This window comes from Amblyomma mixtum, chromosome 2, assembly GCF_055824585.1.
Source record: "Amblyomma mixtum isolate Tamu chromosome 2, ASM5582458v1, whole genome shotgun sequence".
Lineage (NCBI taxonomy): Eukaryota > Metazoa > Arthropoda > Arachnida > Ixodida > Ixodidae > Amblyomma > Amblyomma mixtum.
The window spans coordinates 39,653,047-39,668,434 of NC_143013.1; the positions used below are offsets into that span (position 1 = coordinate 39,653,047).

Sequence of the window (15,388 nt, forward strand, 5' to 3'; positions counted from 1 at the left end):
CTGATCCTGTCTGTTGCGGAATGCATTTCGTTCAGGCAAGCCGCTAGCTATGGTGATCCTTGTCGTTGATGGTGATACTGATGTGAATAGTCATCAAATAATTAGAGATGACTAATTTTGGAAATGACCTTGAAAGATGCATTTCGTCCTTGCCTCTTGTGTTAATTAGCCCGTACAGGAAATCTAAGTGTAATTAGCAACTTATATTTTATCACTTTAGAAATCGATAGGATTGCATTTATACGAAGTTATCAATTATTACCTTCCCTAGGTGCATTTCTTTCACCTAGTGTGGGGGCTCAAAATGCAAGCACTTTTGGCAAAGCTTCCGCTCGAAAGCTGTTGACAAGAAGACTCAGGGAAGAGCCCTTAGAGCTATTTAAAACAGCAACGAGAAATTTTGGTCTCCCATGACGCATAGCGCGCGGACTACATCCCGTAAAGTATGGTACGCACATACGCTGCCGCGTGCGCCCGTAAAGTGCGGCGCCGGCACTGCGAAGTGGCTCGCTGCCGGACCTCCTCCCGCGGAAGGAAGGCGGGCGTAACCGGGGCGAAGAGCGCCCGGGGACACGTGCTCACGACGCACGCTCAACGAGAAGCGTCCAGAAAGCCCCTTCCGGATATAACGGTTCCTCCTATAATACGTACCGCGCTAAAATTGCAAAAGTAGAAAAGAAAGTTACTCCGTCCCAGTGCGCGCGAAGCCTTTATCGCCGGCTGCCATCTCCCCAAAAAACTCCGAGCCGTTTTGCGGCGCTGGGGCGTAACCACTGCACGCGCCGAGTTCTCCAAGTGTCCCGCTGGTGTCGCCACTAGCTTTCCCCTTGCCGCCCGTTTCGGACGCGTGCCGCCAGCAGCTATTCGAAGGTTATCGCTGAAGCATCGGGCCGACTACAAACACGAAGCCTGTGCGTTCTCTTACTATTACTTCCTTCTTAGAATAGGATAACGGAAGAGATCAGTGAATAGTTGTGACGGTGACTTCGAACAGGCTTGCATATCCCCTCCGCTGACCTCAGCTACATACACAGTGCTTCCGGCAGCTGAGTAACTGGCCACGTTTCTTGCTCTCTTGTTTTTCCTTCTTCGCTGTCATTGTTCGGAAACGGGGGGCCGCAGAGGCTATAGGATCGCTGGACTGCGCCGAGCCGTCGTGGTCTAGTTCGGTAGACGCTCGGGCGATAATCTTGAAATTGCCTCCGACTGCGCAGCGCGCTGGAGGAGTTGGAGCGCGTGGGCCGACGGATTTCCGCAACGAACGAGCGACTCAGATTCCTCTCGGGGCCGCCGCCTGCTTCGCAAAATCTACCCGACGTGTTGGCGAGATACGGGGCGCATACCGAGAGAGGACTAGACCCCATTAGTATGGGGACTGCGGCCTGCATTCTCTGGGTTACCTGAAATGAAACAGGTCATAGAGGGGCGTTGCATAAAGCGTCGAGGACGCCTCGGAAATCTTTAAAGCGCTCGTAGGGAAGGACAAAAACAAAGAAGGAAATCTATGATAACCAAAATGAACTACGCTTATGAGAAATAGCTATGACGATATGACGACATAAGTATAGTCTTTGTCGAAAGTTTAGAGCCCAGGGGGTTTGCTTCCAAGCTTTGTAGGGGGACTCCTGAAGCATTCGTGGCAGCCCTACCCATTGGAGAAGACAGGACCAGAAATCTTTTTACCTTCAAGAAATTTGGAACGCTAGAGATGCATTACGAACCACACAGTGTGGCTCAGAAGCAAACCCCCTGGGCTCCAAACTTTTGACAAAGGCTGTATGTCTGTTCTGTAGGTTGTCCTTTTGAAAGCGCCACTTTTTGGCACATCTAGGCAGGGTGTCAGCTCCATGCTTCAGTTACGAGGGATGAGCAAGGAGGCATCGATGCGAGAAAAAGAAAGCAAAACATGACAACGGCACGATCGTGCCTTTTATTCAAACGCACTGAACACCACAATCGCGCGGATTGAGCTACAGTTGAAAGCTATATAGTAAACCTATAAAATGCAACAAACAAAACAGTAAAGGTAACAAAAACAAGATAGAAAACAATAGAAAGACGAAAGAAACTGGAGGGACACGGGAAGGGTGGGCGCATCTGTCAGTCACTCACATATAAAAAGGCGCAGCATGCAGAATCGCCAGGTGAGGGAGCGTCAAAGGCACAGCTGGGCCAGAAACGGAACAGTTCAGTTTCTACGTATGGAAGGGATTGGCAAGTTGCAGTAGAACGTCTACCAGAATTTCAGTGAGAATTTTATGAAGTTAATGTCAGCCGAGGTGTTTCGCACGAAACGATGCTTCAGTAGACCGAGTGGAACGGTCTGCACAATGATTCCAGAGCCTCCGCATGAGACATCATGCTACGTTGCACATTCGGGGCGAGAGGTTCCTTTACTGATACTCACGTTAAATCAGTGAAATGATTTGGCATTTGGTCGAATCATTAGTCGCCAAAACATATTGTACTGATACTTACCATTTAGTGGAACAAATGTAGGATAACGTGATCTAATAACTGAAGCAGTACTCATTCTAAAAGATGTCAATTTACGTTTATGGCGCTTATGGTGGTGGTGGTGGCGGTGGCGTAAGTGTACAAGCGGAATTAGCCTTACAGTGGCCTGTCGGCTATTTCTCCGCCTGACTCACGTGATTACTTCTCTACCGCTGTTCCAAAAGGCTAGTGTCCTTTGTCACCTTGCAACTAGAGATGTGAAGGCCTGAAAAAAACAGTGCAATTTTGGAAAAAAAACGGTTTTTTTCGTTTTTTTCAGACGAGCAAAAATGGAAAGAAACATCGAAAATTTCACAATGCAATTTCAAGGTCTTATGATTGCTTGCTTTCAGTTTAGGTTTTTGTTTTTCCTTTGATAACCATTACAGTGTGCATCGTTGAACGATTGGAGAGCAGTGGTCATCGCCGGTGCCAGGTAGTGCTTTTAAAATGTTCGTGCTGCGAGTACGCGGGTTGAAGGCCAGGTCACATGTAAAATCCAGGCTTAATTTAAAAACACACTAATACTTGAACTCACGGCTGAAGTAGAACAAAATGGCTGCAAATTTTACAGCGCGACACACACAGCATAAATAACATAGGCTGCTGTGCACGTAAGCGGTTTTAGCCAAATACAAGCCTAGCTTCTTGATTTCCAACGTAGCAGAGTACAGGACATCCGCAGGAATTTGATCCAGGACAGGGGTCTGGGACTCAGCGAAGCACGTGGCCCCATCTACCTGGTGGCAAGGCCTTTGCACCAACCAGCCGCTAACTCGTCTGGCTTGCCGACTGCTGCAGATGCCACCATCAACCGCCAGCTGCGAACGAAACTGGTCACGTTTCGGAAACGTGCGAACAAGGACTCGCAACAGGCTTTCAGGGGAACGCGTACGAAAGCTCGTGTATGTGCAGTCGAACCTAGCTGTGGACACAACTTCAATCCATGCTGCTGCGCGTAGTGCCGCATCCAGCGACAGTGACTATGAGTCCGATATGGAGTGACTTATAGATCAGTTTTCATGTTTTCTTTCTCGGTGCAATAGAACAAGAAGTTCGTTCCACAAATATGATATTTAGATCTCCATATTCGCCTGAAGTGCAAATCATTATTTATCTTCTCGGTGCAATAGAACAAGTTCGTTTCACAATATGTCATCTATAACTGCATATTCGACTTTACTTCGGAGCATTATTATTGATCGTTGTGCTGTTGCAAATAAATCTGTTTTTGACACGTTTTGCAAAATTTCCAATTTTTCATGAAAAAAACCCTGAAAAGAATGGTTTTTTTCATGCCATTCAAAATTTCTTGAAATTTTACATCTCTACTTGCAACATAGGCAAATACCAGTGATCATTGATAATTTTGAGTTCCACGCTTTATACAGTTTGTTCGAGAAACTCTTCTGTTCTCCTATTTAAGATTAGATTTGTTTTTCTGTTTTCTTCCAACACATATTTTGGACTGACTGCGCACAGACGTCCAGACGTTATGAGAGCAGCTCGTGTTTAGTACGGCCCGGTCGACGCTTCCGTCATATTCTGATCAGTCCTGTGCTCCGTGCGTTGGTTCCCTACAGAACCATGACGCACCAGCCTGGCCTAACTTTCCATTTCGCTCCCTCACCCTCAGGCGCTCGCACCTCTTCACACACCGGGATGGTTTCGTATTTACAAGTCACGCAGTATAGTGTGGCAGCTAACAGGGTGAACTGTAAATGACAAAAGCTACTGCGCGTAGCAGCGGAGCTGGACAGAGACATTAATACAGGGGGCCATGCTGCGAGTCTGTCCCTTTCGGAACTGGTCCTCCCTTCAGCGTGCGCTGATTGGCTGAGACCAGAGGGCGTGAACGCGATGGCACACGTGTAGCTTGGGGAAGCGCTGTTGATTTGCCTTGGAGCGAATTAGCACCGCCCGAAGGCAATGTCCCGGATAAACAGGGAGTGCTCCAAAAGTTACAGACTCGCATTACGTACGACTTATCGATCGATGTGTTGAAGGACTGCATTTCAGAGCGTATGCATGCGCATATATGTCTTGGGGAGAAATGGCATTCCTTAACGTTGGCAAAGCGGAAATCCTGTTCCGCTCGTTAATGTGAGCAAACGTCAAATGCTCATCAGTCACATTCAAAGACAAGGGAATATGGTGAATGAATTGTACGATAGCGCGAAATATTTTCTTGAGGGAACCATAGTTTGCAGCGCTGTCATGGGTAGTGAATTCCTTATTCGTAAAATTTTTGTAGACATTTCTGAAGAATGTTTCAGAATAAAACAAGACAAGGGGTTGGCAAGGTCTTGTAAAATGCATCGCGTAGTTTTGGAGTAGTACTTAACAGGACGGTTTTCTATACATTTTTTTTTCTTCTCAAGCTAAAACTAAACGTCACGAAAACCCTTTTATGCATCGTAAAGCGCTGACTAAGACTCATAAGCGGTCTGCATCGCTTGCGAGTAAGAACGAGTCAAACTGCCGCAATTAAATAGCCGCCGACAAGCAGCACGTGACGGATAGAATAAATACAGAATCTGCTTTGGCCCCGACGGCGGGTTTAAAGAGCGGCAGTTCAAATCGTACCGCTGCAGTCCTCCAATAGCTTCCGTTAAGAAAAACCTTGTCATACTGGTCTACCCCATTCACTTTTTGTCCTTGTAGCCAGCCTGGGCCCGAGGCCTGTACGCGTGGAGCTGTGCGGAGGAAGCTGCGCCGTATCCGCCAGGTCCGCCATGTCCACCAGGTCCGCCAGCTCCCTGGCCGCCAGCAGTCAGGGCAGCCGCATATGGGGCCGCCTGTAGCCTGAGCGTCGAGCCCGAGGCATAGTGGACACCCGGGGCTCCCTGCCCCGCAAGCTGGGTACCTCCGTAGGCGGCGGCGGGACTGTACGACACGCCCTGCGCTCCAGAAGCTCCTCCGGCGTAGCCCTGAAGGGCCGCGCCAGCTCCCTGGCCGTAGCCCTGGAAGGCTACTCCGGCGAGGGGACCTCCGCCGTAGTTCTGCACACCAGCCGCTGCTGCTCCAGCGGAGGTCCCGTAGCCTTGGAGCGCAGCGCCGATGACGGCTCCTCCGTGGCCCGTCTGGAGGGCGACGCCCTGGCCACCGCCTGCTGCGCCTGCGTAGCCTCCTCCAGCTGCACCTCCGTAACCTCCTGCTGCTGCGCCTCCGTAACCTCCTTGATGGGCGGCCGCGCTGGCTCCGGCACCGTAGCCCTGGCCAGCCCCGGGCGCTGGAACGAAGGCCTGGGCGGGACCGTAGATATTCGCCCCGTACCTGGGAGCAATGCCTGTGTCGGCGGCCGCGGGTGCGCCGTATCCAGCGGACGGCTGGAAACCTCCAGCGTAACCTGCACCCTGGGCACCTCCCGCGCCTCCGGCCCCGTAGGCAAGAGCCAGGGCCTGTCCACTACCGTGAGTTCCGGCGCTGAATGCGGGCTGCTGCTGAGCTTCGTACGGCTGCTGCGCTGCACCGTAGGCCTGCTGCGGAGCAGCGAATAGGTGCTGGGGAAGAGAGAAAGCTTGCTGCTGCGGAGCACCGTAGGCCTGGGCCTGGGGGGCTGCGTATGTCTGGGCCTGGGGAGCTGCGTATGCCTGGGCCTGAGGGGCCGTATATGCCTGGGCCTGAGGGGCCGTATATGCCTGGGCCTGGGGAAGCGGTTGTGCCTGCTGCCGCTGGGCGTTGAGCACTTGCTGCACGGCGGCCAAGGCGGCATTCTGGTCGTTGTTCAGGCCACCACCGTAGCCGGCCTGTTGGGCGCCAGCGCCGTACCCGGCGCCGCCGAAAGCTGCCAGAGAGTTGCCGCCGCCGTACCCACCAGCGACGGCGGCTTGCGGCGCAGGTGCGTACTGCACTCCCTGGGCGGGTCCGCCTCCGTACTGTGCCAGGCCGCCGTCTCCGGCATACTGGGGAGCTCCACCGGCGTACTGAGGTGCGCCACCGGCGTACTGAGGTGCGCCACCGGCGTACTGAGCTGCTCCTCCGGCGTACTGAGCTGCTCCTCCGGCGTACTGAGCTGCTCCTCCGCCGTACTGAGCTGCTCCTCCGCCGTACTGAGGGGCTCCTCCGGCGTACTGAGCGGCTCCTCCGGCGTACTGCGGTGCTCCTCCGGCGTACTGAGACGCGCCTCCAGCCTGTGGCGCTCCTGCAGGGAAGGCGGAAGGCACGAACTGCTGTAGCCTGGCATCCTGTTGTCCGGGATTGTAGGGTGGGCTGAAAGCAGAACCGCCAGCCTGTCCTCCTGCAGGACCTGCACCTGAGCCCACAACAGGCCCTATGACTTTCCCTTAGGGGCTGTTGAGCCGAACGTGTCATCTCCCAAGCGTGCAGACGGCGGACATAAGCTTTAAGACAGCGCATGCAGTGCGAAACAAAGCCCCTATGGTCATCCTGGATCCTGTGAAATTGAGTGCTTCGGAAGCGCTTCTCACCCTTCTGTGAACCCTCTAACTCGCACAGACAATTTTTGGCCGCTGTGTACTTAGTATGAATGGCTTGTTAGACAATGTCCGTATTTCGTACCTTTCCCTAATCTGTAAGGTATAATGTCCAGACCCTCTCACCGGCTCGTCTTCGTCTCTACGACGTGGTACAGACAAAACTCGTCCCAGTAAGCAGAGGAAAAGGAAAGAAGTGACTACGTACCATAGGCACCCTGTTGGCCTGCGTACTGAGCAGGTTGGTGCTGGGCGACCTGCTGCAGTTCGGCGCCGCCAGCTGCAGCCTGCTTCTTGGCGGCCGCGGGATCCTGGAACTGCTGGCTGAAGGTTATGTGCGAGTAAGGTTTGACACCGCCCGACGCAGTCTTAGCGTTCGGCTCGCCGCTGCTGACCGAGAAGGAGAAGCCGTCCTTCTCCTGGTTGAAGTCGACCTTGGTGTTGCCGTCGGGTCCGATCTTCTGACTGTACGACGGGGAAAGGACGCCCAGACCAATCGAGAAGCTGTCCTTGTCGTCGCCAGCGAGCGCGGCGCCGACCATCAGCGCCAACACGAACTGCACCGCAAGCAGAAGAAGAAATGAGTTAGTCTATATGACGTCATGTGTAAGACGATTTGCCGAAACCCTCTTAACGTCGTCATCTTGAACGCTGGACTGCTGACACTAATCTTATGTTTCTCTTGCATTCGGGTGCATTCTGCAGTGCAACCTTGAAACATACTTGCAACAAAGATCAAATGCGGAGAGTTCGCCCTGTTTCTTTATTTCTGTGGTCCTTTTGTGATGGGTTCGAAACACTGCTTGTTGATCAATGGGATAAGTTACCTTACGTATTAACCGCCTTGCGGTCGAAATGGTAGCACCCAACTAGAGTCAACGAACTTTGGCAATTAGTGTAGGCCCGACGGTCGCATGTTGTCAGTTCATTCTATTAGTCCTGCACATTCTTGACGGAGCAGTGGTCCACCACCAGTTGGTTTAGCCGCCGACTCTTATTGAAGTCTTAGTGAAGGACGCTCTGAGGTTCTGACTTGTCTCTGCGGACGCCCTGGTCATGCTCGTTCTGCTCTCTGAGATAATGGCCCTTTGTGTTAGAGAATATGTCTCTTCGCCACCCAAAATTGCGGACGGCAAGGCAGTTCTAGTACTTCGGACATATGATGGGTTTAGGACTCCCAAAGGCCGGTATACCTTTTCATTGACGCATGCGAAAGCACGGTCTTCGTTCGTGCTGCTTGCTGAAGAAGGAACTCAGCATCTCAAAGTAACAACGTTTTCCTGCCGGAGAGCATAACACAGTGAGCAAACAGGAGAAACATGCGTAGAAAAAAAAAAAAAAAAACTTCTCGAGGACTTGTTGGCGTCAAATACATGAAATAATAAAGCACGGGGCGCATGTTCTTGGTGGTACACCGAACACCTAGTCACGCAAGGACAGCAGCGTATTTTCTATTTTATTTATTTACTCTTTTATTTAACAGCTGCAACGGGCAATTTTCAGTGTATATATTGAGATATGTGAATCGAATCAGCAACACGAATGTGGCGCAAAAATTTAAGAAAAGCTGGCGGAGTCTTTTTAAATGAAAAGCAGACCATGGTCAAGATAATATTTACGGATAGTAGACAAAAGTCTTGCAGGATGCGTGCGGTCGGATTCATGCCAATGGATGTAGCATGCAAGTCCCCTCATATTTTCGAGCATTTTAAAAAAATGGCTTGCATGTCGTCGCCAAAATATATTGTTTTCTTCCTGTCACTCTCGTCGCGTAATTTTTGCCGCCCACTGTACACCGGGAACAAGACAGAAAAGTGATGTTCGTGATCATGTTCCTCTCAGAGAAGAAATAAGAATACGGCGCAAAACTATAGGACATGAAAGGGAGGCCACACATTGCAGCGCCTCACACACAGACGTATACGAGTGCAACACGTGTATTACCCCCTGTGTTAAGGAGTGCCAGAAGTTTTAAAGCAATAGCATTAAAAGCCTAATTGGAGTAAAAAACCCGGCGGCATCCGGCGTCGTCGTGATAAAATTCGCTGACTGGCTGGCTAGAAGTGATGTTACCTATGACGTCGTCAGGCTGAAAAAATCCTATTGGCTGGAGGGACGTTATGTCGCCAGAACGGCGGTCTGCACGGGTTGTCTGCGTGAAGCCCCCACCTGTCAACCGTGGCAGGTAGTGAGGTGATGTAGACTAATGACCAAGAAAATATGCTCAAACAACAACAGGCCTACGTGCAAAATAGAGAACCTCCAGAAGAGGAATCTATGCATAACAGAGGCTTGCTGGAGCTCCTTCTCTGGCGTGAACAGCTTCGGATGCTGTCGCAGTGCCAACACATAATGTAATTAGGTGTCCATGTTTTTTTTTTTTTCTGTGCCGCTCTTTATTCTATGGTCTTGTTCATCCTGCGCTGTTTCGTTTTCCACATCATGAGCAAGCTCGTTCAGACGCATCCTGTTCCTGCAGGGATAACTAACATGTTGTTAATTCTTCATTGAAAGGATTGCAGCCGCTACAGCTAGAAGCAATTTTCTTAACTTAAAAATAGAGCATCTCAAGAGTATTTTTGCGCTCAGTAAAGAGAAAATACAAACAGATTTGTTAATTATTTGTTGTTATTAACCTCAAGATTTGACGCTGTCGTCATGAGGATGTCAGAATAATTGCGAAGTTATATGATTTTCCTGCCCCCCCCCCCCCCCCTTCCCCCCCTTTTTTTTTTGCAGAAAGGAACAGGGTGAAAACAGGGGCAGTCCGAGTGGTCTAGGGATGCTAATCTGTTATGTTAATAAGAACAGCTGTATGGGGGGATAGATGAAAGCAGTGGGCCGGATGTAGGAGGAATTAAAAGGTAACACTCAAGGTAAAAGTATGCATAGAGCAAGGATTTCTCTTAATTATCTTGAGGAATTCAGCGTTGAAAATTGTAAAAACCTGCGTCTCCGAATTTTACTCGGAGGTTCGTGAAATGGTCGGTGGATTTATCCTGAGAAATAAGTTTGCTTAAGATTGCAGCGAATCCAGTCGCAGAGACGGTCTCAAAAAACATAGATGACGGCGAACACTGTAACGACTTGACGCACTTGTTGTTCTTGTTGCTTGTTCACCTGTAGGCTTTTTCTATGCATTTCTTCCTGTTTACATAGCTTGTAAATGAATCCAGTGGTGCTTCAATTTTATAAGTGCGCATCATTTTTGTCCGTGTCCACTGTTTGTGTAAGGTTCCTAGCTTTAACGCGTGTATATGGTTAAAGCTGGTTCTGCACAGCTGTGGCTTAAGAAAGAGGGTGTCATATGCTGCCAAGAGCCTTCAGATTGAGAGGACTCAAAGCTGCATCACACGGCCGTACGACAATTCCTCCAAGAAGCGTGTCGACGTACGTGGAGAATCTCCGAAACAGACTCTGTATGTTCTTCACGTAGTGGACCTCGGAGGTTCCAGTCATGCTGTATTTCTTGCTGTCCCTCCACAGTTTTACGTACTGCCGCGTTTACGCGCCTTTTTAGACACACTGCACTTTCTTTTGTTAATTTCATTTTGGACGCGAAACGCCGCGGTCGGGGGCTGGCGAATATGGAGCGGTTACTCTCGGCGACCACCAGTGGAAAACAACGATGAACTACGTTAGTCACAACGAGAAACAAGGCTAAGTACACGTGGGGCGGGACACGACCTAAACACGCGAAAGCGCAGCTTTCGTGGCCCTTTAACAGCGCAGTTCTTCGCTCTGTTTGAGGGCTGTCATTACACCGACTGACCCAGCCCGGAGTCTTGCTTAAGAGCAGACAACCGTTGAAGCCCTCCGCTTGGTATACCTCTCCCTCCAAAACCGCCCACGGCGAAGTCGCGCGGTCCACGGACGCGGCGTTCCGAGCCACGGCCGTACCAGAGCGCTGTGAGCGACGCGATTGCACAGAAGCCAGCGGACAGGAACCGGCGTTTTTCCCCGCGTGCGTCGCCTCGTGGGCCGCGGCGGTGTCCAGTCTCGCAACCGGGATATCGGGCAGGGGATCAGTCACGCATTTCGGTCCGCGTTGAGTCGCTCCCTTTCCCGCATTTCTCGGACTCGCCACCCTCCCACCCAGAGCCCCCGTGAGCGTCGTTAAACGCAGCGCCGCTCGACCGAAGTGAGAACGGCGCAGAAAGGAGCAAACAAGCTCGCTCTCCGAGACATCGCTGCAGTGCCGAAGGCTGCTCCTGTTGTAGCGCGGTTTGCGCAAGGCCTCCTGGACGGACGGCCAAGCCGGCTCCGTACGGAGCACCGGCCAACCGTGGGCAGTTCGCCTTTTGGTCGCCGCGTGTGTAAGCACGTGCGGCCAATTTGCTTCACGCATGAGCGGCTGCGCAGAGACACTTCTCTGCGGTTCCGCAGTTCGCCGATTGCCGCGTTCAACTTCGGGGGGCCCGCCAAGGCAGGACGAAGAGTCGCTGTCCGTCAAAGGAAACGCAGGAGTTTGCCGGAGGTCAAACGAATGAGGACCGGCTGAAACAAAATTGTCCTGGAGACCGTGATATGATACACTAACTTAAATGGGGAAGTGAGTGGGTGGCTAAACGACATTTTGTTCAAACATTCAACGAGACCTAGCGGCTAAAGGCGCCTTTGTCAGCTGTTGGTGCTGGGTTGCGGAAATAAATACCTTTAACTGAATGAATGAATGAATTTCCGTTCTCGCAATTCGCTTGAGATTTTGTTTCTGGTTGGTTCCCTGAAGTTTGCATACTTTTTTGGCCTGCGTGGTCAAGTACAATGGCAAACGGAGGATATGGATGGAAAGGTGCTTTCAAATTGTGAATTGTGAGCTTTGACGTACTAAAGATACGCATGGGCTATGAGGGGTGCTCTAGTGGAAGGCTCCAGATTAATTTAGACCAGCTGGGGCTCTTTAATTTGTGCTGTCATCGCACATCACAAGGGCGCTTGTATTTCGCCTTTATCGAAATGCCGCCGCCGCGGCCGGGATCAAACGCGCGACCACGGGAACAGCAGCCGGACGCCAAAGCCATTGAGCCACCGCGGCAGGTGAAAGCGGCATTCAGCTTAAGCAAGTAAAAACAACAACAATATTTTACATAATTTTAAAAAATACTACTGTTTTCGGATGATTTACTTGCTTTCAAAGACAGCTGGCTTTTTGTGCGCAGTCATGGACAAGCGAGTGGCTTGTTTCTTTGTTGTAGTCCTATGCCTGTGTGTGCATGGTCTTTTTATATTTGCTATGAGCGCAAATATAAAAGCAAATATAAGCTGACCACTCAAATACTTTCCTTCTGCATATTACTCGGCGCCGTCCAGCCTGCAGACGGTTATATAGGAAAATGTGGGCGGAAGTCGTCTGAAGTCTGGCTCTAATTATTCCAAAGACAGCAAAAGTGACGCCTATAGCCAACGCCACATCTGCAGTCTGTGTCGATTTATGCTTCGCTGCCTGACGCAGCGCTATGCTAATTTTTCGTTCAAAACTAGACAGATTTTTCTTCGACTACCGAAACATTGGGGGAAAGCACATCGCTTCGAGTTGTGGCTGCATAACCCTGATCACGTAAATTTCATTCCGTAAACGACGCCCTTGTATGAAAGCTGCTCCACATGCGGCGATTCCTCATCGAATTAGGCTGTGATATGCAGCATGAACATAGTCATGAATATATATAGTCGCGAGGAGATCCTTAACTCTATTCCGCGCTTTGCCTCTTTGTATACAGAATCCTAACTTACAATACGAGGACGAGGCAGCATTAGCCCTAAAGCACGGAAATTATTTTTAAGAGGAAAAAAAAAATCTGATGATGGCAAGGGAGTTTGGGGGGGGAAGTGGACGGCCAGTTCTTGAGGCACAGCAACAATTGACGTAAAGTGTTTTTTTTTTTTTCATGCATTTGAGAGATGCGACCACATCAGTCGGTGCTAGCACAGAATGTAACGAAGAGCCACGCATATGCTTCTGGCATGTCGCTAAATGGAGGCATTCGATACCGAACGACTAAACGGGAATCCAGAGCTTCTTGTCTCCCCCCCCCCCCCCCCACACACACACACACTTTTTCTTTTTTCGTTTAAGCACTACTAAGGAGACAAGGCATTAATGCACAAAGCGTATGGGCATAATACTCTCACTGCCACGATCATTCTGTTGATGCAGAGAGCATTTGGCTGAAGATCTTCACTGATGAAACTGCAAGAGCGATGATTTTAGCGATGATTTTACGTAAGAGCGATGATTTTAGCGTTGCCTAGCTCCCGCAGCTTTCTACTCCCATATATTTTTAAAAAAGAAATCCATTCGGCTATTCTTCATGCTGCATTCATTCGTGCTAGCAGCGTCGATGCTGCAATAGATATATAGTTTCTTTTGCTCAATGAGAGTCGTTTTCTTTTTTTTTTACACTTAAAAAAAAAATCGGAGAGAAGTCAGTTACTTTAGTTGGCAACGAACTAGTAGTACTAAAAAAACAAAATGTCCACACGCTAAGTAATTGGGCGCAATAGTGAGGTATGAACTAAGTGGGTCAAAAAGGTAGAAAAGAAGCTCTATTGCCGCGGAGATGCTACGACGTGAACGTCGGAGTTCGAGTTAAACGTTCGCCGCTGTTAGAGTTAATCCGCCTCCAGGCAGCCTTGTGCATTTCGTTTTAACGTAAACTCGATCTTTGATTCTGAGAGCTTCCTGACATGCGATATTGTGATCAGCAGCGAAACTTCTCTGTCGTCACGACCGGTTGATTACGAACTCGAACTCATATTCGCTACAATGAAGTGAGGGTTACCACAGCTGGGAAGATGATTTGTAAACAGTTTTATGCGGACGAAAAAGACTTTTTTAGCGGGCTTTCAAGGTCACCGAGGACTAAGGGCTTCCAGCCATCTAGCACCGGCTCAACACCACCTAAACCGGCTCCAGAGGCCGAAGAAATAAATTATTGTCCTCCTCCTGCAGTGATTGAAATTCCTGTGCTGAGCTTTCCAGAGCAAATCACTACTGGTTTTCCTAACTATGGAACTGTAATGCCTTCCACACAGAACCTGCAATACTTAAGCTTCTAGCGAGAACAAATTGTATAGGTATATGGACAAGTACATAAACGGTAGGCATGCCGCATAAAGCTCGCTTTGTCCTCTTGGAGCTAAATTGTTCTTCTAAAGCATTTGAACCCTTCGCTGCCGTCACCGACAAATGTGCTCGCAGGGCCCGTTCCTGGCATGGGCAACCCATTGTCTTAACTGTGAGTAACGTCGTTAATCGGCTTCGATAGATCTTAGTGGCGCAGACGAACCCACGCGGAACATCATGTTTCCTCGTGTTATCTTTTTCCAGGCGCGGGAACAAGCCATTCGAGGAAATACAAGCAAAGTGCATTGGAGAGAAAAACGCTGCGATCGGCCGCAGCACGTACTACGTACCACTATCCGCATGGCTATCGCAGTTTTCACGGGCCCTCCCGGACGAGCGAGAGAGAGCGGAAGAAAGAAGACGGGGCCCTCGAAGTTCGCACCACCAAGCACCACAGCACGTGTGTAATCCCGTCTACCGGCGCGACGAGGCGCTATGCGGCAAAGCACAGTATCGACTCGGAGCGGTGACGCTGCGCTGGTCTCACACCCCGGAGTGCGCTGTTGTCGTCGAGGTGGACAGACGGAGTGCGGACAGAGCGTAATCGGCGAGCTTTCCCTCTAATCGCCGCTTATATACGGCGCAGCCCTTCCCACTCCCATCACACCGCGCTTTCACTCTCGTAGCCGAAGCCGGGTGCGCGGGCCGCGTCCAGTGACCCAGTTCCGGCGCACCGCCTCGCCGACACCGCTTGCAACTCTGTCCGAGGGGAAAGGAGGAAAGAGAGAGGGGTGGGAGAAAGCGGGTGCTGCCCTGGTGTGAATCTCCTCCTCTCGCCGCTGCCGCTCGGACGTGCGCCCTTCCTGCGCTCGCTGGGTGCGATTGTCATCTGCGGGAACCTCGCGGTGATCTCTTGCGCCGGAGGATTACGTGAATTTTAGTCAAAAAATATGCATGCAGGCCGCAGCGGTTCTGGGCCTTCCCGGTGTCCTCCCCATAGCTCAATGTTCGCCTTTTCTTTGGTGCTGGGTCTTTGCTAAGACGAATAACAAATTAGACCAGTGACGAACTTTGTTTGGAATATCAGCACGCCTGTAGTTGAACAGTTCCTCTTCAAGCTGTCGGATGCTCAATTAATGTACGTATGAAGCTCATTTCTGAATTTTTTAGATAAACGATGCACATCAACTCCGGACCTGACGTAAATAATTTAGCGGATACAATGAATTATGCACTGTTTAATTTATATGAATAGTTACAAAGAATTGCTTACAGGTTAATGTCGCGAAAACAAAATCGCTCATTTAAGAGCAAAAAAATAAGAGTTACATGAACAAAGGACAATTGCTTCAGTAGTGGTCATTCAATATAATACTTACATTTAATGCAC

At 50.2% G+C, this 15,388-nt stretch overlaps 1 protein-coding gene across 2 annotated transcripts; it reads right to left on the minus strand.

Annotated features, from left to right (window-relative positions):
* Positions 1–1,920: 1,920 nt before the first annotated feature.
* LOC149359052 (uncharacterized) lies at positions 1,921–14,579 on the minus strand. 2 transcript variants are annotated; one of them, XM_089571231.1, is made up of 3 exons: positions 14,349–14,579; positions 7,141–7,489; positions 1,921–6,640 (listed from the first exon to the last, which is right to left on the minus strand). In XM_089571231.1, the coding sequence occupies exons 1-3, from the start codon at positions 14,358–14,360 to the stop codon at positions 5,142–5,144; spliced, it is 1,860 nt and encodes a 619-aa protein (XP_089427357.1). In that variant the 5' UTR covers positions 14,361–14,579; the 3' UTR covers positions 1,921–5,141. The 2 variants fall into 2 exon arrangements, with proteins under 2 accessions (XP_089427357.1, XP_089427356.1); XM_089571230.1 differs by having other exon boundaries at positions 1,921–6,745.
* Positions 14,580–15,388: the final 809 nt, after the last annotated feature.

What these genes read in the sequence shown, in the direction of transcription:
- LOC149359052 (XM_089571230.1), bottom strand. An exon ending in AGGCCAACAGGGTGCCTATG is followed by an intron (nt 6,746 to 7,140) that starts GTACGTAGTCAC and finishes GCTCAGGTGCAG; the next exon opens with GTCCTGCAGGAGGACAGGCT.